The 22,331-nt window shown below is 34.1% G+C and overlaps 1 protein-coding gene across 1 annotated transcript in view; it reads left to right on the forward strand.

Annotated features, from left to right (window-relative positions):
- The first annotated feature begins 596 nt into the window (after positions 1-596).
- LOC111054030 (protein FAM166B) overlaps positions 597-22,331 on the forward strand; it is a 62,868-nt gene continuing 41,133 nt past the window's right edge. The window contains exon 1 of the mRNA XM_039419684.1: positions 597-771. Within this exon, the coding sequence (XP_039275618.1) occupies positions 701-771 (71 nt within the window). The 5' untranslated portion in view covers positions 597-700. The remainder of the gene's footprint in view (positions 772-22,331) is intronic.

Here is a 22,331-nt window from a genome sequence, read left to right on the forward strand (position 1 = left end):
TAATTTTTTTGGAAAGCAATACTTTCCTTACCTATGGTAATAGGGCAAGGAAAGTAAAAGGTCGTAAGTGTGTTATAGTGAGGTCTACGTTATAAAGATAACAGAAAAGCAAGCCACTGCCTTTCATAGAGGATATTTGAGACCAGTATATCTGATGTAAATGTTCATTCCTGTTTAAGATAATCATTCCTATTCCATTCTCCAAGAATGGAGGATGATAGATTGGCAAGCCAAGCGTTGCAATATTATCCAGTAGGGAAAAGAAGCTTGGGACAAGAAAGAGGTGGATTGATGCTGGAACCTAAACTAACAATTTATAACAATAATTTAATTTGTAAGTCTGTTATCATGCCGGCCAACTTCACTCAGTTCACAAAGTAGAGAGCTATCCATCCACGGTTGGAGAATGCGTCCTCAGTTGAGACTTGAAGTGCAAAGATTCATCACAAGGTTGCGCCACTGTTGTGTACTGAACTATTCTGTAGTGGTAAACTTTGAGCGGGAGTAAGAAGTTATGAGGATTGGAAGGGTGATGGTGAAGTAGGAGGAGGAGGAGGACGAAGAAGTGAAGGAGTGGGAAAGCCTCTTGCACGGCAGACTACTTTCGTTTTCGCGCTCGCTGTCAGTCAGTGATAAGAATCGTTGATAAGTAGATGCTTGTAGTGATATTTTGTGCCTGGTAACAGTGTTCATCTGCGAAATGTTTGTAGATGTGACAAAACCGGAGAAAAGTGATTTTTTGTCTCAAACTGAAGGCAGCCTCATTCCTGGGTACGTTATTTTCTAATTCACATTATTTTCTAATTCTAATTTCCTAGTTACTATATTTCAATTTTTAAAGAAGTTGAAGTTTTTCGGTTTATCTTTTGATAGTTTGACACCTTGTGAGACCGGACTCCCCACAGTAGTTTTAAAATCGCCTTCGAAGTCACGACCGGTTTCTATAATTTCTAATATAATATTTTCCAATTACTCTAAATCTTATTTTCTAAATAGTATTGTTGTATTTTTATAGAATCACCACGGTAGTTTTAGAATGGTATTTGAATTCACGACCGGTTTCTATAATTTCTAATATGATATTTTCTAATTACTCCAAATCTAATTCTCTAATTACTATTATTGTATTTTTATATAGAATCACCACGGTAGTTTTAGAATCGTCTTTGAAGTCACAGCCGGTTTCCAGTTTTCTAGTGATAAGCTGATTTCTAGTAATTCTATAAAAAAATACCAAGTAGACCTTTAGGAATGAATAGAGAATAATACATCTTTTTGTTTTGTTGCTTCCAATCTCCTATATTTTTTAAAATGTATGAATTCAGGGTTACTTTCTTGTGTTTATAAAATATAATTATAGTACCCTTTAAAATTGATAAAATATTGAAAAACAAGAATACAAATTGTAATGTAACTACTAGTTTCGGTGATCACACCATCGTCAGGTTATAAAACCTAATCATAATCATAATAATAGTGTTAATAAATAATAAATCATAATAATAGGTATAGTGTTTATAACCATATAACCATATACCGTACATTACAATTTGTATTCTTGTTTTTTAATATTTTATCAATTTTAAAGGGAACTATACTCCTATATTTTTTTTATTTTTTGCCAAAGGAGTCAATACAAATAGTGATCAGTTATTATTCTAATAAAAATGATTCTATTAGAAAACTATCAAATAGACCTATAAAAATGAATAGAGGATAATACATCTATTTTGTATTGTTGTTTCCAATCTCCTATATATTTTTTCCAAAAGAGTCAATACAAATAGACAGAAACCAACAATGCCCAAATATTTACCAGTAAGAATATTCTAGTGAACAATTATTACAATGTTCCTGGAAATAGTATAGTTTTAGATTGGAGTGATTGGATATATGATATTATTCACGTTGTTCACAAAGGCCAAATATAATTTTTCCATAGAAAACATTTTATCTAAATTTCTGGAGAGAATTAGTACAGGATTAGCCTTGTTTTTCCTCCATGTTATAATTATATTATATGATTATAGTGTTTTATACAATAAATGAATAGTGTGGCTCGACATAACCAACATTTTGATTTGGACAGTATAGTATAAATTGGAAATGGGACAGTTTTGGGCATGAGCCTGTTGTGCCTTTCCTCATGTTAAGTATTTCTACACAATGTGATGAATAAATAAATAAGTATGAACTTGTGCGCTAGCCGATATTCATGTCGTGGATAGTTGTCACCTAAAATAATATAAACAGTAAAATGAAATTTACAGTCAAAGAGAAGAAGATTATAACTCGAATTGAACTCAAATCACGTAATATTTGAAGAGATCCAAAATTATCGGCTTGGTAATATTGCCTTGGCAGTTAACGTGTTAACTTCTTCTCTAAAACTTTGTATTAATTCAAGATACATCAAAGAATTTAGGGGTTCATAATCTATGAAGTTGAAGCCGGCTCCATGTGAAAAAAAACACTATTTCATCAGAGATAAGGGAATATCCCTTATTCCCTTATCAAGAGCACTTCTCTTCTGACTGATTTCAGTTTCAGTGAAGACAAATATCTGAATCTCTCAACACTCATTACTTTTTCTTCCTCATACTCTACTCTCATCATCCGATATTTCCACAAAAACCATAAATTTCAATATCCCCTTATTTCCTTATCAAGAGCACTTCTCTTCTTTCTGATTTCAGTTTCAGTGAAGACAATAACTCAATATCTCTCAACACTCATTACTTTTTCTTCCTCATACTCTACTCTCATCATCCGATATTTCCACAAAAACCATAAATTTCAATATCCTAAAAGCCTCTCTTACTAAAATGTGCATTGTAACGATACACTGTCAACTTCAGTTCGCTTCTATGGAAAAACTTGAGCTTATTAGTGTCAAGTCTTGTGGTCGAATGCACTGAATGTGGGGAAATCTGAGAGAAACCTGCGGAGAACTGAAGGAAAGTGAAGCAACTTCCCCGTCCCAATTTGTCATTTTTAGTTACGCTCGGCTGACCCACTGATTCAAGTGACTGGCACAAATCAATAATCTATTGTGACACTTGTATCTTTCTGAGACCGAGACAAGTCGGAAAAATTACTAACTGCAATAAAGGAAACTCATCATGGCAGAACATGGCAAAAACCTTTTACTCACGAATTTCCTTCCTATAAATACAGAATAGTGGAGAAGTCGCTATATTGCAAACATAATACTGAAATGATTTAGCAAACTGCAAGAGAAGAAGATATCTTGATGGTAAACCTTACTCGAGAATTGTTTTCTTTTTAAATAAAAACAGAATGGTGGAGAAGTCACTATACACGGTAAACATATTATACTAAATTCATTCAACCAACTGGCAATAGCAAACTGCCAGAAAAAAGAATATCTTGATGGTAATTGGTAAACTTAACTCGAGAATTGTTCATCACATGAATAAATACAGAAGGTTGAGAAGTCACACTACACGGTAAACAGATAATATCAATAATCTATATATATATATATATATAAAAGCGAAATGGTACTCACTCACTCGCAGAACTAAAAATCTACCGAACCAAAACGTTCAAATTTGGTAGGTATGTTCAGTTGGCCCTTTAGAGGCGCACTAAGAACGGATTTTAAAAACTTTCCAAAGATATGCCCAAAATCTGCGTTTTTCCAGCGTTTTCTCAGCTTTATCGAGAACAAATAAACAGAAAATGTTCAAATTTAGTACAGAAGCTCAGCTAGGGTGTAATAATGTTGTGTTAGAAGGAATTTGCAATAACGTCAAAGATACGCCCAAAATTAGCGTTTTTCCAGCGTTTTTTAGCGGTTTCTCAGCTTTATCGAGAACAAATGAACAGAAAATGTTCAAATTTAGTACAGAAGGTCAGCTAGGGTGAAATAATGTTGTGTTAGAAGGAATTTGCAATAACGTCAAAAATACGCTCAAAATTAGCGTTTTTCCAGCGTTTTTTTTTGCTTTTTCTAAGATTTATCGAGAACAAATGAACAGAAATTGTTCAAATTTACTACAGAAGATAAGCTAGGGCGTAATAATGTTGTGTTAGAAGGAATTTGAAATAACGCCAAAGATACGCCCAAAATTAGCGTATTCTCAGTTCTTTCATCAAGTAATTGACAGAAAATGTTCAAATTCGGTACAGAGGTTTAGCTAGGGTTTAAAAATTTTGTGATGAGGTGACATTAAATTTCATCAAAGATACGCCCAAAATCAGCGTTTTTCCAACGTTTTTCTCAGCCTTTCTGCGTTTTCTCAGTACTTTGACTTTCTGATGGAATGAAGCATGCTCAAATGAAAAATGCAGGCGAGCGAAGCGAGCCCGCTGATCTCATTTTTGGACGATCCAGTAGTCATGGGTCCAGGGGGCGGAGCCTCCTGACTAGACGGATACGGCGAGCGAAGCGAGCCTGACGGCTAGTAGTAAATATATAAAAAATCTCTAAAATCAAATAATAGTAAATCTATTTACTACTACAGTAAACCCCCACTTTTTGTTGATGAGAGTGTTTCTAGGCTTCTTGAATGGGTGGACTTACATTAAATACATTTGTGTATGTACTAATTTATTCTATAGTAGAATTTTAACTATCCGATATAAATGAGACCAGTCCTTAAAATATAATAAATCCTTGAAATATAATTATTGATACAGTATTTTTATATTTCCATCTATAAAAAGAGGGTTTCTAGAATCTACAATGAAGCGTAGTATGTGCTGATGTTGTAGAAACAATACTGTTCGATGAGGTCTTGTCAAATTTCCAATGATAGAGGAAAACTTGTCTTTTAAACAAACAAGCGTTTGAAGATAATTCCACAAATTACTGCATTCAGGAGAGCGCACGTCATAAGTTAAATAATTGGCTTGTTATAACATCGAACTTGATTGGAAAGTTTTACAGGCAATTTAAAGTCTCACATCACAGAAGTGGATGCAATGCGAGAAACACACAATAATAGATTAAGATAAGCATTACATTTTTGTAAAATAAAGCTGAATGATACTATGATACAGATAGAAATCTTCGTTCAAGGACAATAACAAAATCTTCGTTCCAATCAAATAAATCTTTATTTACAAAATAAAATCATTTTACAGTTACAATTAAAATATTGCGAATATTTCCCACAATGACACAGTCTAGGAAATGTTTACAAGCTCTGTTTTTTTTTGCATTGAAACCGATAGATTATTCGAAAATGAGAAGTTGTCACAGCATCCAGGGCAAAAACCCCAGATTTGTGGAAAATCGAGTCACTATTGGGTAGGCTGCACCATAGAGAAAAGATAGCATAAGAAGATATCCCATGGTGTACGTCGTTTATGTTCCAAATTTCAAGCAGATTTTTGTCAACTCAAGCCGAATACTGACGACTACTGTTGATTATTACTGTTTTGGCCGGGTGATAGAGTAAGAACGGCATAGTATGATGGAGATATCGTGAAAAAACTGAAAAAGTACGAAAATCTCGTGGTTTTCAGGCTGCCAAAAGTTATGCCTTCAGAAAATTTGGTAGGAAAAACTATAGATTACTCTTACCACTACCCAAATAGACCGATTAGTACAATAAAATCAATTACCTTAATTTTTGTTTGTTCAGGGCGCATTATAATGACTATTATAGTGACTATAATGACTATTTGACTGGGCTATGAGAGATTACCAGCGTCACATAGCTTCACGAAAAAGACTATTTGGAGTATCAGCTTGAGAGGACAGTGAAATTTGGAACTCAAACGCCCTATCTTTGTATGCTATATTCTCTCTATGACTTCATGATAGAGTACTATTGAAGAGTTGGGTGCATTATATTAGGATATTCTATAGATAAAAATAAAAATATAGTTTATTCAGTCTGACCGAATTTGAAGTTTCATGAGAGAGCTTGCAGCTTATAAAGGTGCGTACAGATTTACGGGCTGCGAACATGAGCAATTCACTTTTAATCAGCTGATGCCAAGCTTTTCATATCTGTTTCTTACAGTTTTTGTAAAAATACAGATATAGTCAGCTGATTAAAAGTGAATTGCTCATGTTCGCGGAGCGTATATCTGTACGCACCTTTACATGTGCAAACTACCAAGATGAATATAGTATTTTCAAAGAATCTTTAAGTAGTTCAGAGTCCTTAAACAACAAATAACACTTGCATTCTAATGCTATATTCTCTCTATGGCTTCATGATAGAGTACTCTTGAAGTTTTGGGTGCATTATTAGGATATTCTATAGATAAAAATAAAAATATAGTTTATGCGGTCTGACCGAATTTGAAGTTTCATGAGAGAGCTTGCAGCTTATAAAGGTGCGTACAGATTTTACGGGCTGCGAACATGAGCAATTCACTTTTAATCAGCTGATGCCAAGCTTTTTATATCTGTTTCTTACAGTTTTTGTAAAAATACAGATATAGTCAGCTGATTAGAAGTGAATTGCTCATGTTCGCGGAGCGTATATCTGTACGCACCTTTACATGTGCAAACTACCAAGATGAATATAGTATTTTCAAAGAATCTTTAAGTAGTTCAGAGTCCTTAAACAACAAATAACACTTGCATTCTAATGCTATATTCTCTCTATGGCTTCATGATAGAGTACTCTTGAAGTTTTGGGTGCATTATTAGGATATTCTATAGATAAAAATAAAAATATAGTTTATGCGGTCTGACCGAGTTTGAAGTTTCATGAGCAGCTCATAAAATGTGCAAACTTCCTATGATGAATATAATATTTCCAAAGAATTTTGAAGAAGTTCAGAGTCCTTCAACAACAAATAACACTACTTGTATTTTAGGCTTAATATCGACGTGAGTTAACAGTATAATTTGAAACATAAACACCCTATATCATGGGATATCTTCCTATGCTATCTTTTCTCGATGGTATAGGCCACTGTTGAGAATGAACCCCATGTGATTAGAAAGGATGCTCCAGTCAGTGAGTAAGGTATTTTATTACTTTCCTTGCCCTATTACCATAGGTAAGGAAAGTATTGCTTTCCGAAAAAAATTAAGGTACCCCAATTTCTGAATTTCTATACGTTTCAATGTCCCCTGAATCCAAAAAAGTGGTTTTTGGGTATTGGTATGTATGTGTGTGTGTATGAGTGTATGTGCGTCTGTGTACACGATATCTCATCTCCCAATTAACAGAATGACTTGAAATTAGGAACTTAAGATCCTTAGAATATAAGGATCCGACACGAACAATTTCGTTCAAATGCAATTCAAGATGGCGGCTAAAATGGAGAAAATGTTGTCAAAAACAGGGTTTTTCACAATTTTCTCGAAAACGGCTCCAACGATTTTGATCAAATTTATACCTAAAATAGTCATTGATAAGCTCTATCAACTGCCACAAGTCCAATATCTTTAAAAATTTCAGGAGCTCCGCCCCATCTATGGAAAGATCGATTTTATATCAGGTCTCAGATATAATTTAAACGAAAAATTTCTAGTGGAAAAAATTGAGCATGGAAATCTCTTCAATTAATGTTAAGTAAAATTTTCACCTAAAATTGAAAATAAGCTCAAAATTTGAGAAAATGTAATTATTCAATTGAAAACTTTTGGCAACTGTTGATTCTATTAAATCATTCACTGTGAAGATCTCGTGTGTATCCAGCGTTATTGAACTGTCACCAGCTGGCTCAGATCTTTGACTTGAGATGCGCGTTCACACTAGCGTCAGGTGATCAATTTTCATAACGGCAAGGAAAGTTGTGTGAGTTTTTTATATACCAGATTTTTTATATCTTCAGTTTGCAAGTCATGATTTTAGTATAAAAACTTGACGAAATTTTCTATAAAAAGTTTTGAAATTCTTAAAACTTGTTAGTTTTCCTCATACCTTTTTGTACCCGATACTCACCTGAACTCATACAATTGTTATTTTTAGAATGATATGCAGGTTTCCTCCATTTGCGAACAGATAAGATTACCCCATGTCAAATTGTAATGAGCTTCAAACTCATCAGCTGCTAGATTGACAAGTAACTGACTTTGAATAGTCCAATCTTCTTTGTTATGTAGACCTACTGCATGCGATCTTTTTCAACCGCTGTTGATGAATTAATGGAATTACGGCTAATCTAGTTCAGTTTTGACTGTCAGTGGAGTGATCTTGAATTCTGATTGATTGAATCAGAAAGTCAAATCTCGGATGACGGACGATAAAGTAATTCTAGACCTAGTTACCAGTAATTACCAGTAACAAGTAGTTACTGTTTAGTAGTAAAGTGATTCTAGTTCAGTATTCATTAGCTATTCAGTAGAATCCTCATAGAGGTGAAGATAGGGCATAAAATTAAATATATCATAAATATCAAATATAATATCATATATCAATATATCAATATATCATATATAATAAAAATTGAATCATATTTATCTCTTTTCTGTATAGGGCTACTTTTATAGAAATAGAAAGAAAAATAAAAATCTTAGTACCCTTTTAGAAATATTTAATCACAACATGTTTCGGACATTGATGCCATTTTTCCGATTTTTTTCTTGCAAATAGGGATGAAGACATAAAAATCTGGTGTGGTACACTCACACAACTTTCCTTGCTCATTGAACTATAAGCCTCATTATCAAAGGAGAATAATTTAGGGGAATAACATGATGACGATTGACGGCAACATATTTGCAACTACGATCAGTATATGTGTATATATAATTGTTTTCAGAGTACTTTTTCCTTTATGTAAATTGTGAAATTCGATTTTTTTTTTGAAATTCGTCAAAACAGCTGTTCTACAGATGAAATATCTTGACTATGACTGTGTTCTTTTTATAAACTGCTCTACCTGCCCACGGTATATGGAAGAAGAAAAAGTAAAAACCGTGTACCTACCTACCTCATGCACGAGAAGGAGGTTACAAAGTCCATTTCTCAAGGATTGGGTGGACCCCCATTAGTACCCCAGGAAAAAGACTCATGTCAGTTGATAGATCTAATAAATAACTATACAGGGTATGGATTTGAAAAAAATCGCTAGAGCCGTTTTTGAGAAAATAGTGAAAAACATGGTTTTTCAGTAACTGACAGTTTTCTCAAGAATATCACGGAGCTCCTGCAATTTTCTCAGAAATGAGACTCATGCCAGTTGATAGAGCTTATAAATAGCTATGCATGGTATAAATTTGAAGAAAATCGTTGAAGCCTTTTTCGAGAAAACCGTGAAAAACATGGTTTTTTAGTCATTATCCGCCATTTTTCTCAAGAATATTACGGAGCTCCTGAAATTTTCCCTGAAATGAGACTTATGCCAGTTGATAGGGCTTATAAATAGCTATCCATGGTATAAATTTGAAGAAAATCGTTAGAGTCATTTTCGAGAAAAACGTGAAAAACATGGTTTTTTTAGTAATCATCCGCCATTTTTTCCGCCATCTTGAATTGAATTTTATTGAATTTCTTATTGTCGGGTCCTCATGGTATAAGGACCTTAAGTTTAAAATTTCAAGTCAATCGGTTAATTAGGAATGGAGTTATCGTGTTCACTGACATACACACACACACACACACACATACACACATAGACCAATACCCAAAAATCATGTTTTTGGACTCAGGGGACCTTGAAACGTATAGAAAACTTGAAATTGGGGTACCTTAATTTTTTTTGGAAAGCAATACTTTCCTTACCTATGGTAGTAGGGCAAGGAAAGTAAAAATTGGATCTGGAATCTATACACTAGCGTTTGCTGATGACGTGGTAATTTTCACAGGAAAAATAGATGACCTAAGTCAATTACAGTAGAACTCCGACTATCTGAATCACGGATTATCCGAATCACTTTCAGAAAAAAAATTTGTCCAAAAAAAGTCCAAGCGCGCTATAATTCTTCCTCCTGCGATGCCAGTGTTTGCGCGTTCGCTCACTATTGTCCTTCCCTTGTAAATAAGTCTTGCCCCGATATTTTCAAGTAATGTTTATTTCTATTCACCTCAATTTGTTCACTCCATATCTTTCCACAGTTAGAAAAGTTGAATTGAAACCTAGTGACCCCCTGGGTTGGAGAACGCGCTCAAGAACTGTTGTGTTGTAATAAAAATGGCATCAATGTCCGAAACATGTTGTGATTAAATATTTCAAAAAGGGTACTAAGATTTTTATTTTTCTTTCTATTTCTAATTAAATATGACTTTAGTTTCCAGTTGTCTATTGATTTCAACCGCCGTAGAATGACAGAACCATTGCTACTATTTTACTATTGAACCAAAGAGTTTCTATAACCAATAAACGGTTCGGCTGAAAATACAATGAAATAATTATAAGGCAGTTGAATTTAATGAAGGTACGTGCAACCGAGTCTATGATTCAGTAGAAAAGAATACTGTCAAAACCACTCAAAATTACGTAGTCATTGGAAATCTTCGTCTCAGAGTTGAGGGAAATGGATAGACGTAGCTGATATTCTGATATAGGTGTTATATTCAGTTGAAGAAATTATATACTAGTTACATTCATTATGATATATTCAATGTGTGATCAGTGTATTCAAATATCGTCCACAGTCCACACATGACGACTTTCTTTTCAATAGGTGTATCCTATCTCAACAATTTGTTATTGACCAAGTAGTTCGTATAATCTTTGTATCAATCAATTTCTATGTAAATCTAAATTCATGTTTATTAATTCTCTCTCCCTGGAGCTCTATTCCAGTCTGCGCTAATGATGCTAACCAATAACTCAGCACGTAGTAGGCGCATTCCCAAAATTTGAATATGAATCTCTCATCCACGCGATTTTCAATGATTATCTATTCAATCTGGTTCAAGTTTTTTTGCAAGCAGTCTGCTCTACTTTTGGAAACACCTACATGACGATGGTTGGTGATTATCAACCAATAATTGAGTCAACTTTCGATTCTATCCATCATTGTTATTCACGCTCCATGGTCTAGATAACGATGTCTCCGCCAATTTTAATTCCTCTGCTGAGATAAATATTTTCTTAATACGATGAAACGACAATGTATGATGAAACGGCGAAATGTTACATTACTATGTTGTATTAATATTCTTTAATAGACTACTGTATTTTTTACTCTATCCAATAAATAAATAATTAAAGTAATAAGCTTATGCCCAGTTTTACTAAGCTCGGCCAAGACATTCAAACATGGTCAAGCCGGGTACGCTTACAAGACAGTGTGCACTGGTATTATTGGTATTATTGATAGTAACTATAAATCGTCAAAGGTATCATAAATATGTTCCACAATTCCAGTGTACTTTTTGTAAACTGTACCTGATTTGACTATGTTCAAATGTATTGACCAAGCTTGATGAAACCTGACTTTAGTGACAAACTTGTCAGATGTAATGAAGATCTCCCACATAATGAGAACTAATTATTCAGTTGGTATTAGCGCACGCCTATCATATCTAACGCTCACTTGTATTGGAAAAGTACAATCAGAGAAAACTACTATAATGATGTAGTAGAAAGGTATTATAATACTGTACTCTGTGGTACAATTTATTAGAAAGACAATGCAAATTTTTATAATTTGTTGTCTTTTTAGATGAACATGAAGAGTAATCGTTTATCGGTGTTGTAACGTCTCGTCTACAGAATCAGGACGGAATGGTCCAATAATCATTGAGAATCAGCTAAATTCCATAAGATGAAGAGAAATATCTTCGAAACTTTGTATAACCTGAGTTCTTCCAGAAAGCCTTGAAACGTCTACATCCGGTTGCATGAAAGTTTGTAACTTTTAATCCAGATTAAATGCCACAATAACCAATCAGAGAAGCCTTCTTTTCCGACGCCTTCTCTGATTGGTTCTCCTGGATTAAAATTTAACAGGCTGTTGTGCAACCGGGCCCTAGAGTTCCAGCTACAGCTCTATGAGAATCACTTCTCATCTTCAACATTCACTGTAAATGAATAAATCAATTCTTCCTTTCAACGAATGCTGGCAGATTGTAGTGAATCTCACTGCAGTTTGTATCAGGGCCCGTTTGTCTGAGGCTCATAATTATTATGAATGTTGAAGATGAGAAGTGATTTTCATAGAGCTGTAACGAGCTCTAGGGCCCGGTTGTACAACAGCCTGTCAAATCTTAATCCAGGAGAACCAATCACATATGGATCATAATGTGAATAATATTATTATGCACAGACTACGCAAAACTACGACTAGCCTACTCGTTGATACGGTCGCATTCATTCTAATGCGTTTCATTCCGGATTTGAACGAACAGCTGATCTTTCTCGGAGCTGGTGCATATTGGCCTCAACATGATAACTTTAATCCAGCCCATCACTTCCTTCTTTCACGCTGGATTCCTTATCAGTAGACTGGAAATGAAGGACGATGAACTTGAGCATTAAGCTTTTAAAAGCATAAAAGTGGTCTTCATGCTTTCAAAGATTAACTTACATTGTCTTCCTAATACTTTCCCTTAACACGTAATCGTTAGATATGATAGGCGTGCTTTAATCCTAACTGAATAATTATTTTTTAGTTCATAATGATGTTGGTATGTTCAGTTTAGTTCATATTCATGCTGATATGTTCAGCTCAGTTCAAATTATGTTCAATTCATATTGATGCTAATATGTTCAGCTCAGTTCAAATTATGTTCAGTTCATATTGATGCTAATATGTTCAGCTCAGTTCAAATTATGTTCAGTTCATATTGCTGCTAATATGTTCAGCTCAGTTCAAATTGCTGCTAATATGTTCAGCTCAGTTCAAATTATGTTCAGTTCATATTGATGCTGATATGTTCAGCTCAGTTCAAATTATGTTCAGTTCATAATTGATGCTGCTATGAAATTAATAAAGCCTTCAAATAAGATCCCTGTTATTCTCAACATTTCATAAAATTCGTTTTCCTTCCGAATTGTCCATCTCATTATAAGAAACAAATGACTTCCGAAAATGATAAGTTTGCTGGAACTCTCTGTCAGAAAAGCCCTAAGCGTAAAATAAATAAGTAATTAATTATTATTGAATCAAAAAGTAATTTGATGTAAATAAAAATTCAGGGGAATAAAAAAACCAGGAATAATAAATAGGCCTAGACCCTAAATTCAAAATGTTTATTGTTAGAAACATTGGAAAATATTTCAACAGCGTGAATATCACAAATCAATCATTACAAAATTATTCCAATATGTGAATACCTCATTGACAACCACCACTTGGAGCTGAAGGAACTTTCTTGTGAATATTCTAATTTCGAATACAATAGTAGAACTATTTTATTTTTCTCATCGGTAGAAAGTAGTATTGTTCATTCAGTTAGAGTGAAATTCTTGAAGATATAGTGAGGTTCACGTTATAATGGCAGTGGATAAAGATAGGAGAATAGCGATGCCGATTCTCTGCATTAATTAATTATATTTCTACACCGTCAAAAACATAATTGGCATCGTTGTGGACCTAGAAAAGGATAGTACCACCGGCTTTGTCGAATGATAGACAAGGATAGCAAAACCAAAGTTGATCAAATACTGTCATTATAACGTGGACCTCACTATAGGTTCATTAATGGAATTTATTCAATGATAGTATCATAGAGGAAAGGTAGCTTAAGAAGATATCTCATCGTATAGGGACATCGTTTATGTTCCAAATTTTACTGCTAATTCAAGCCGATAGTCCGAGTAATTCTTTTTCGTGGAGCTATGTGACGATGGTAGTTTCTTATACTGTGCCGTTCTTACACGGCCAAAGCAGTAATAAAAGAAAGTAGTAGACAGTAATCGGCTTCAATAAACAAAAAATTGGCTTGAAATTTTGAACATGAAATACCTATACCATGGAATATCTTATGCTATCTTTTCTCTATGATAGTATGTAGAAGATTATCAATTAGTGTTCAATTGATGATTATTGAGCTCAAAGATGATGGGTGCTCATTGAAGAATTGTCTCTACGCAATCTGAGACACAAAATGGGACTGACTCTTCCTCAGTCATACCAATATTCCAAATTATACACCATCTACAAGTGAGTATAATCATAGAGAAACAATAGCTTGAGTAGATATCCCATGGTATAGGGCGTATATGTCGCAACTTTTACTGTTATCTCAAGCTGATAGTCCACGTAATTCTTTCCTGTGAAGCTTTATGACCCTGGTAGTCTCCAATATTGTGCTGTTCATACTCTCTTACCCGGTCAAAACAGTAAAAATCGACAATAATCGACAGTAATCGGCTTGAGATAACAGTAAAAGTTGCGACATAAACGCCCTATACCATGGGATATCTACTTACGCTATTGTTTCTCCATGGTATAATCCTATATTTAACTTGAAGCCTCGTTACAAAAACTAACCAATTGCCGCCAGATTTGAGTAGGATGTCAATTCCAAAGTTACTGTTTCACGCTACTTGAAGCTGTAATCTCCATTTAAATTTCCATACTATTCTAGAACATGTCCTCTTCACTTGACGACACTACAATTATTTTGTTACATATTGAAAATTGTAGTATCAATTGCTGTGTACCGAGCCTTCGCGTAGGACTCGATATATTAATACGTGCATGTGCATGCAAGATTGAAGATAAATGTCTACTTCCATTATTTTGATGTTGTGGGTGTAGAAAAACAACTATTATTTGAGCTCATGGCTATTATTGTTACGTTACTGCACTCTGTGATGCAATAGCCTATCACACAGATTGAATGAGAATTCTTCAAAAATGCATTGTGTTGTTGATGCATTCTTAACTACTAGTGGAAACCAGTGAGTATAGAATGTAAATTACACTTTACTATAAACTTTCCTCTCTTCAAAGTAATACAAATAACCTAGTGGTGATGAATGGGAACTATAAAAACTAGTAGTTCTTTTAACAGTAGACCTCACGCAGTACCCACAGCATCCACAAGTACCAGATGTCAACTGTTTGAAATGTTAACAAACTCAGTTCACGTTTGAATTTGTATTTCATATGATATAATTCATCCAGTTCTGTGATGATCTTTCTATCTGATGAAAATTATTTTTTTAGAATCAAAAATATTATAATTTCTCCAGCATTTTAGTTCATTTGTTTATTCACCTATTAAATTAGTTTTTTCGAATGTGAGAATATTGATACTGATGGGCACGCATAATAATACCATGACAGCAAAACAAAATATTGAAACCAAAGACTTTAAAGCTGCGATTAGACAAAATTTATTTAAAAAAATGTTAATAACTCAATCCTTTTAGATTATATTAGATTGAACATAACTTATCATACACATGAACATATGTGTTTGTCAACTTCCGTTCAATCTAATAGAATCTATAAGGATTAAGTTATAACCATTTTGTTAATAACTTTGGTGTAAACCCAGCTTAAAGATGCATACCTCTTTAATGTCTTTGATTGAAACTATAGACCTTATACAAATACAGTAATAGACGGGCTTCTCTACACATCTGTGTAATCACTTGTCAGCTGATTTATGATGAATAATTCTATAGTCTGATTTTTACTCTAATATTGGCGTATGAAGGGGGCTCCTTTTTCCTTTTATATTATCCTTGAAATGCAAAATTGCCAAAAACCTTGTATATACGTCGACGCGCAATTTAAAAAGGAACATACCTGTCAAATTTCATGAAAATCTATTACCGTGTTTCGCCGTAAATGCGCAACATATAAATATATAAACATTTAAACATTAAGAGAAATGCCAAACCGTCGACTTGAATCTTAGACCTCACTTCGTTCGGTCAATAACTATCATAAACGATTGTTTCCACCAGTGAGTATAGAATATAATTATTACTATACTCACTGGTGGAAACAATAGTTTATGTTAGTTTTTTATAGTTTTGTAGTGATTGTTCCTCGTAAACGCAAGCGCTTCTCATGTAAAAATATGGAACTATTCAGTGCATACATCAAAACCATTCAGTTGCTCACCAAATACTACAAGTTAATGTTTGCACGCTTGCGTCTACAAGTGACCTTGCTAAAGTTTACACAATTTGCATGTTAACCTTCCTCTAGCGCGAAAAAAAAGAAATTCAACGTGAGGATGAATAGGAGAGTGGCAGATAAACTCTTTTTCCTATTCATAGAACAGAGTTTGAATGACAGGTGGAATCAATTACCGCCCAAAGAATGGCTTTTGTGTCTGTCTTATTGCGTTTGTTATATTCAGTGAACCTGAATAATTTGAACGGGTCGTTCAGAAATAGAGAGAGTTTTCTTCAAAATGACTGAATAATTATTTGAGATCAACGTTTGTGAGTCAAAAACTGAGTAGACGTATATGATTGATTAATTAGCATTAGGAGAAACGTCTTTCAAAAGACTTATTCCAAGCTAAAAATGGTGAGAAATGACAATTAGGAAAATTTGCAAATTTCCGGTATGCAATCCCCAAGTTGACATGTTGCAAACACACGAACAAACACAACCCTACTCTCTCTTATTATATAGATATTCACTTAATCCAATATTAAAACAAATATACTGAATGTACGAAATACTAAAGACTTGAGACTCTAAGGCCCAAGCCACATAAAGCGGTTTGAAGGCGTTTTGAGACGAGTCGGCGGGACAGGAAACTCTCCGATTGGCTGATTGGGTTGCGTTCGAGAATCAGATGATAATCAGCCAATCGGAAAGCTTCTTGCTCTGCCTACTCGTCCTAATTTATAGAAGGGTCTTCACATAATGAAGAAAAACTGTTTGAACCTTTACATTGAAATTATTGCTCTAGAACCTGGGTTTCCCATAGTTTTGAGTAGGTTAATTTCCAAAAAATTGCAATTTATTTATATTTTTAGTAAATTTCATATAATGTATTTTTTAATATTGTGCACATTTTATTGATTAGATTGCTTATTTGTATATTAATGGAAATACAATTTATTATTATTATAATTTATTCATTTCTGATCAATGGTTTTATTAATTTCGTGGAATTACAATGAAATATTTCGTCTTCAACTAATACCGTATGGAATATCCTGTTCAACACCTCTTCAGTTTAGATGTTTTAACTCTTGCAGGTACATTACGTCCTATCTATTCCAGACAGCGCTGCCACAATGAAATATTCCAGTCAAAAATATTGTGTTTTCCATTTCATAGATTCTCGTCCACAGACCACATGAGATTTTCCCTTAGAATCTTATAAGAACAATAAACAACATCTTATAAGAACAATAGATAACATGTCATAATATGATTAGTAATTACATAGTCACAATTTTGACTTTAATAAAAAGACTGTAATTGAAAACTGTTGACAAACAGTGTAAATTCTAAAGCGAAATGTTATAGTGTAAATGATGTAATTGATCGGAGACTAATCGTATAGTATAGTCTATACTATAGTAGATTCCTTGGCCCAGTATCACAGCAAACAAGAAGCGAGGGAGGCCAGCTGCCTCCATATACGGCTCTGCATTCATTTTGTCTTGTCTTAACCTCGCGCTCCCATTATTAAAATGATCAGCATCTCCTTCCTTTTCGTGCTCCTTAAATCCAGTCAATACTCGCTCACTCTCTCTCTCTTGCTCCTTAAATCCAGTCAATCTAAAACCCCACTCACTCTTTCTCTCTCTCTTGCGCCCGGCTCAAATCGAGTACTTACTCGCTGTTTGTTTCTTGACCTTATTCGAAAACCGCTTCCGTTATCCCATTCCTGTTGACGATTCTTGGCTTTTTGAATACGGTAAGTAGTCATAACTTGCTCAAAACCAACAGGAAATAGACATGCTTGTGTGGCTCTGTCTTTATCGTGTTCAGTGAGGATTCAAACTAAGTACAGCAGTTTGGTCAAACCGTTTCCAAAGTATTATCTTACGGTACTTAGGACTTGAGTACAAAACAAAGTATTTTAGTTTTTTAATCCTGTTTCTAAATTATTATCCTCTTATGAGACTTTGACTCTTATTCATAGAAATCATTGCGTTGTTCCTAGTCAAGAATCTATAGTATTGAGAGAGGAAGACAAGGCGTATAATTCAAACTGCCTTTACGAACAAAGACAAAGATAGACAAACATAGACAAAGATATTTTTGCATCACTCAGGAGAAATCGATTGTATCTTTAAAGAACTTGAAACCTCAACTTCATTATTTACTGAGGACATCCTTATGACTTATTGTACTGTCATAAATCATAAATAGTTCGTATATTGCGAACTATCAGGATCTGCCTCTAAATAATATATTTTGAGATTTTGACATTTATATATTTTTCCAGTGGGGTTAAAATGACGGGACTATCTGAGTCGCGAAAAGATAGTTACACTAATAACCCATGAGCTGAATAAAATAATTCTGTATTGATTAACAAAATCACTTGAATTTAAAACCAGATATAAAAAAGAAATAAGTTTGAAGAGGACGAATTGAGTTATTGGAAAAGTATAGACAGAAACTGGAATAATCGGCAGTTGAAATTGAAAGTAGGCTATGCACTTTGCTAAAATACTGAGTAAATTATTATTTTCTATTCTTATCACATACTTCGATACTTAGAAGTTTCAGAGAAAAAGACAGCACTTCCCTTTTGAAATCCTCACCGTTCAGATCTCTTTATAGTTACCAAGACCTATTCGTTAAAAAATTCTTGTTCGATTTTTATGTTTTATTTGTGAGCCAATATTTTAGGCTAATCTATTTGTTATTTGTAAATTTACCTTCATCAATCGATAAATTTAAAAGTTTAAAAGTAATTATCCCTAATTAATTCGGTGAAGGAAATATTAAATTAAAATTCCCCACGTGCTGAAACCGAAGCCTGGACCCGCTGCCGATCAAACGATTTTTTGATCTAAAGAAGAAAACCACGACCACCAAGGAATTTCACGTGAGTTATAAGTTTTAAAAGGGGCCCCAATCTACGCTTCGAAAATATTTCAGTGCAGAAAGATATAAAATTTTCTTCGTTAAATTATTGGCCACGCCGACAAGCGCTTTTAGTTATTAAGAGCCTAGAATTTATTCATATAGAATTTCTAAGAATTTGTAGTTGATTAACTATCCTCCGCTGCCTGAACCACGACCCCGAGCATTTTTAAAAAATATTTTATAAATTCATTTTTTCATTATTTTTTCAAAACTGTTCAATTTTATCAATTGTAAAATTCTGTTGAATCACGCATGGTATCATGCAAGCACAAGAAATTTTAATCATTCTGTAATGCTAATTATTATCAACCTGTAAATCAAATTCTGAACCTGCACTGTATGATTACATATTTTATTATAATATACTTCAGTTTGTTAATTCGCTTTCTGAGTTCGATTATTTCTTAAGCCTGTCAATTATTGTGTCTGATACGTTCTATATCATCAAGAACCGATCGAATACGATCATTGGAATAATTGAATTAAGGGATATTGGAACAGGTCTAATGGATGTAGCGAGTGGGGTCAGATCGATATTTATTCTTTGTCCTTACCTGCTCATAATCAGCTTTTATCTGTTACCTACCTCGACTTAGGAGCGAACACATCAATTGTAGAGCAGATGCGGCCATAGATCATATAAATTCCTACAATAGAGCTTAAAGCCCGACAAGACTCTGTTCTCGAAGTATATTCTGAACGATATTTGGTCCAAATACCGTATTTTAATCCTTCAGAACTTATTAGAGACGCAGTCCCGTAAATTATCTACATCGGGATTTTTGCTCGACCTGTATGATTTTATATGCTCATTCTTCACAGGTAATAATTTTAAGGTATCCGTCTTCAGTGTTTAGCGATCGCTACACTGCTTATAAAAATTTCATCACTATACAATTTGTCATTAGAAGAATCAAGGGTGAGCGAGCGTTTAGGCCTCCCGCGATTCCGACAATTGTATTGAATCTTGTAGTGAATCAATCAGTCTGGTGTACACTCAGCGTCCACACACGCAATTACAAAATTTATAGCCGCTACACCATTGACTCAGTACAAGATACACCATACATACATGAGGCATTTAAATACAGCATTGCATCACCCTACGTGTATTGTCCTATCCTTGGAGATGAGAGTGACTCCCCCCCAGGAAGAGCTTCACATGATTTGCCGGCCCAACGTGTGGCATTTAGATACAACACTACATGATTTGGCAAATCACCCTACATATGTGAGGCAAGTAAAAATCACGCTCCACATGATTAGCTCCATATAAGAGGCGTACCTGTATTACCGCATAAGTGTCCATTGTGTATCCTGTATGTAATCATGTGAAGCTCTTCCTGGGGGAGTCACTCTCATCTCCAAGGATAGGACAATACACGTAGGGTGATGCAATGCTGTATTTAAATGCCTCATGTATGTATGGTGTATCTTGTACTGAGTCAATGGTGTAGCGGCTATAAATTTTGTAATTGCGTGTGTGGACGCTGAGTGTACACCAGACTGATTGATTCACTACAAGATTCAATACAATTGTCGGAATCGCGGGAGGCCTAAACGCTCGCTCACCCTTGATTCTTCTAATGACAAATTGTATAGTGATGAAATTTTTATAAGCAGTGTAGCGATCGCTAAACACTGAAGACGGATACCTTAAAATTATTACCTGTGAAGAATGAGCATATAAAATCATACAGGTCGAGCAAAAATCCCGATGTAGATAATTTACGGGACTGCGTCTCTAATAAGTTCTGAAGGATTAAAATACGGTATTTGGACCAAATATCGTTCAGAATATACTTCGAGAACAGAGTCTTGTCGGGCTTTAAGCTCTATTGTAGGAATTTATATGATCTATGGCCGCATCTGCTCTACAATTGATGTGTTCGCTCCTAAGTCGAGGTAGGTAACAGATAAAAGCTGATATATGAGCAGGTAAGGACAAAGAATAAATATCTCGATCTGACCCCACTCGCTACATCCACTTAGACCTGTTCCAATATCCAGCTTAATTCAATTATTCCAATGATCGTATTCGATCGGTTCTTGATGATATAGAACGTATCAGACACAATAATTGACAGGCTTAAGAAATAATCGAACTCAGAAAGCGAATTAACAAACTGAAGTATATTATAATAAAATATGTAATCATACAGTGCAGGTTCAGAATTTGATTTACAGGTTGATAATAATTTAGCATTAACAGAATGATTAAAAATTTTCTTGTGCTTGCATGATACCATGCGTGATTCAACAGAATTTTACAATTGATAAAATTGAACAGTTTTGAAAAAATAATGAAAAAATGAATTTATAAAATATTTTTTAAAAATGCTCGGGGTCGTGGTTCAGGCAGTGGAGGATAGTTAATCAACTACAAATTCTTAGAAATTCTATATGAATAAATTCTAGGCTCTTAATAACTAAAAGCGCTTGTCGGCGTGGCCAATAATTTAACGAAGAAAATTTTATATCTTTCTGCACTGAAATATTTTCGAAGCGTAGATTGGGGCCCCTTTTAAAACTTATAACTCACGTGAAATTCCTTGGTGGTCGTGGTTTTCTTCTTTAGATCAAAAAATCGTTTGATCGGCAGCGGGTCCAGGCTTCGGTTTCAGCACGTGGGGAATTTTAATTTAATATTTCCTTCACCGAATTAATTAGGGATAATTTACTTTTAAACTTTTAAATTTATTGATTGATGAAGGTAAATTTACAAATAACAAATAGATTAGCCTAAAATATTGGCTCACAAATAAAACATATAAAATCGAACAAGAATTTTTTAACGAATAGGTCTTGGTAACTATAAAGAGATCTGAACGGTGAGGATTTCAAAAGGGAAGTGCTGTCTTTTTTCTCTAAGCTTCTTGGCTAGACCTTTCTTCTGAGAATCTCGATGTAATAATTTGCATGAAAATTTGCCATTGGTAGAACGATTGTGACGTAGACGTGACGTCAGTGGCAGGCAGTAGAATATAATTCCTTTAATTACAATAATAACTCAATTTATGTAATTCTTAAAACTGCCTAATCTTCTAGACATAGTTCCTCTCATACAATGTACATGTGCTAGCGTATATGATAAGGCAGGGTTGTTGTCTGATAGTAGATTAACATGTGTTGCTTTCAAACGATCACCCTTTCGGTGCTATTTCTATGCACTATGATTGGCTTAGGCTTGCCAAAGAGATTTAATTACCATGTGGTTCAGTTGAATGAGTCATTAATAAATTAATATTCTTATACAATTTTTATTAGGTTTGAGATTGTTATAATTAATTTCTGCCGTTTTATCAATAATATAATTTCATGCTATGACCTAGTTAGTTACAATAAGACCTGACATATGATATAATTTCTTAAATAATAAATAATTTCAACGATAATACATACATTTTATTTTTTTATTTGAAATTCTTGGTCCTTTATTGATAGTTTTATAATTTTTAGGAATGAT

The sequence above is a fragment of the Nilaparvata lugens genome, chromosome 1, assembly GCF_014356525.2.
Source record: "Nilaparvata lugens isolate BPH chromosome 1, ASM1435652v1, whole genome shotgun sequence".
Taxonomy (NCBI): Eukaryota; Metazoa; Arthropoda; class Insecta; order Hemiptera; family Delphacidae; genus Nilaparvata; species Nilaparvata lugens.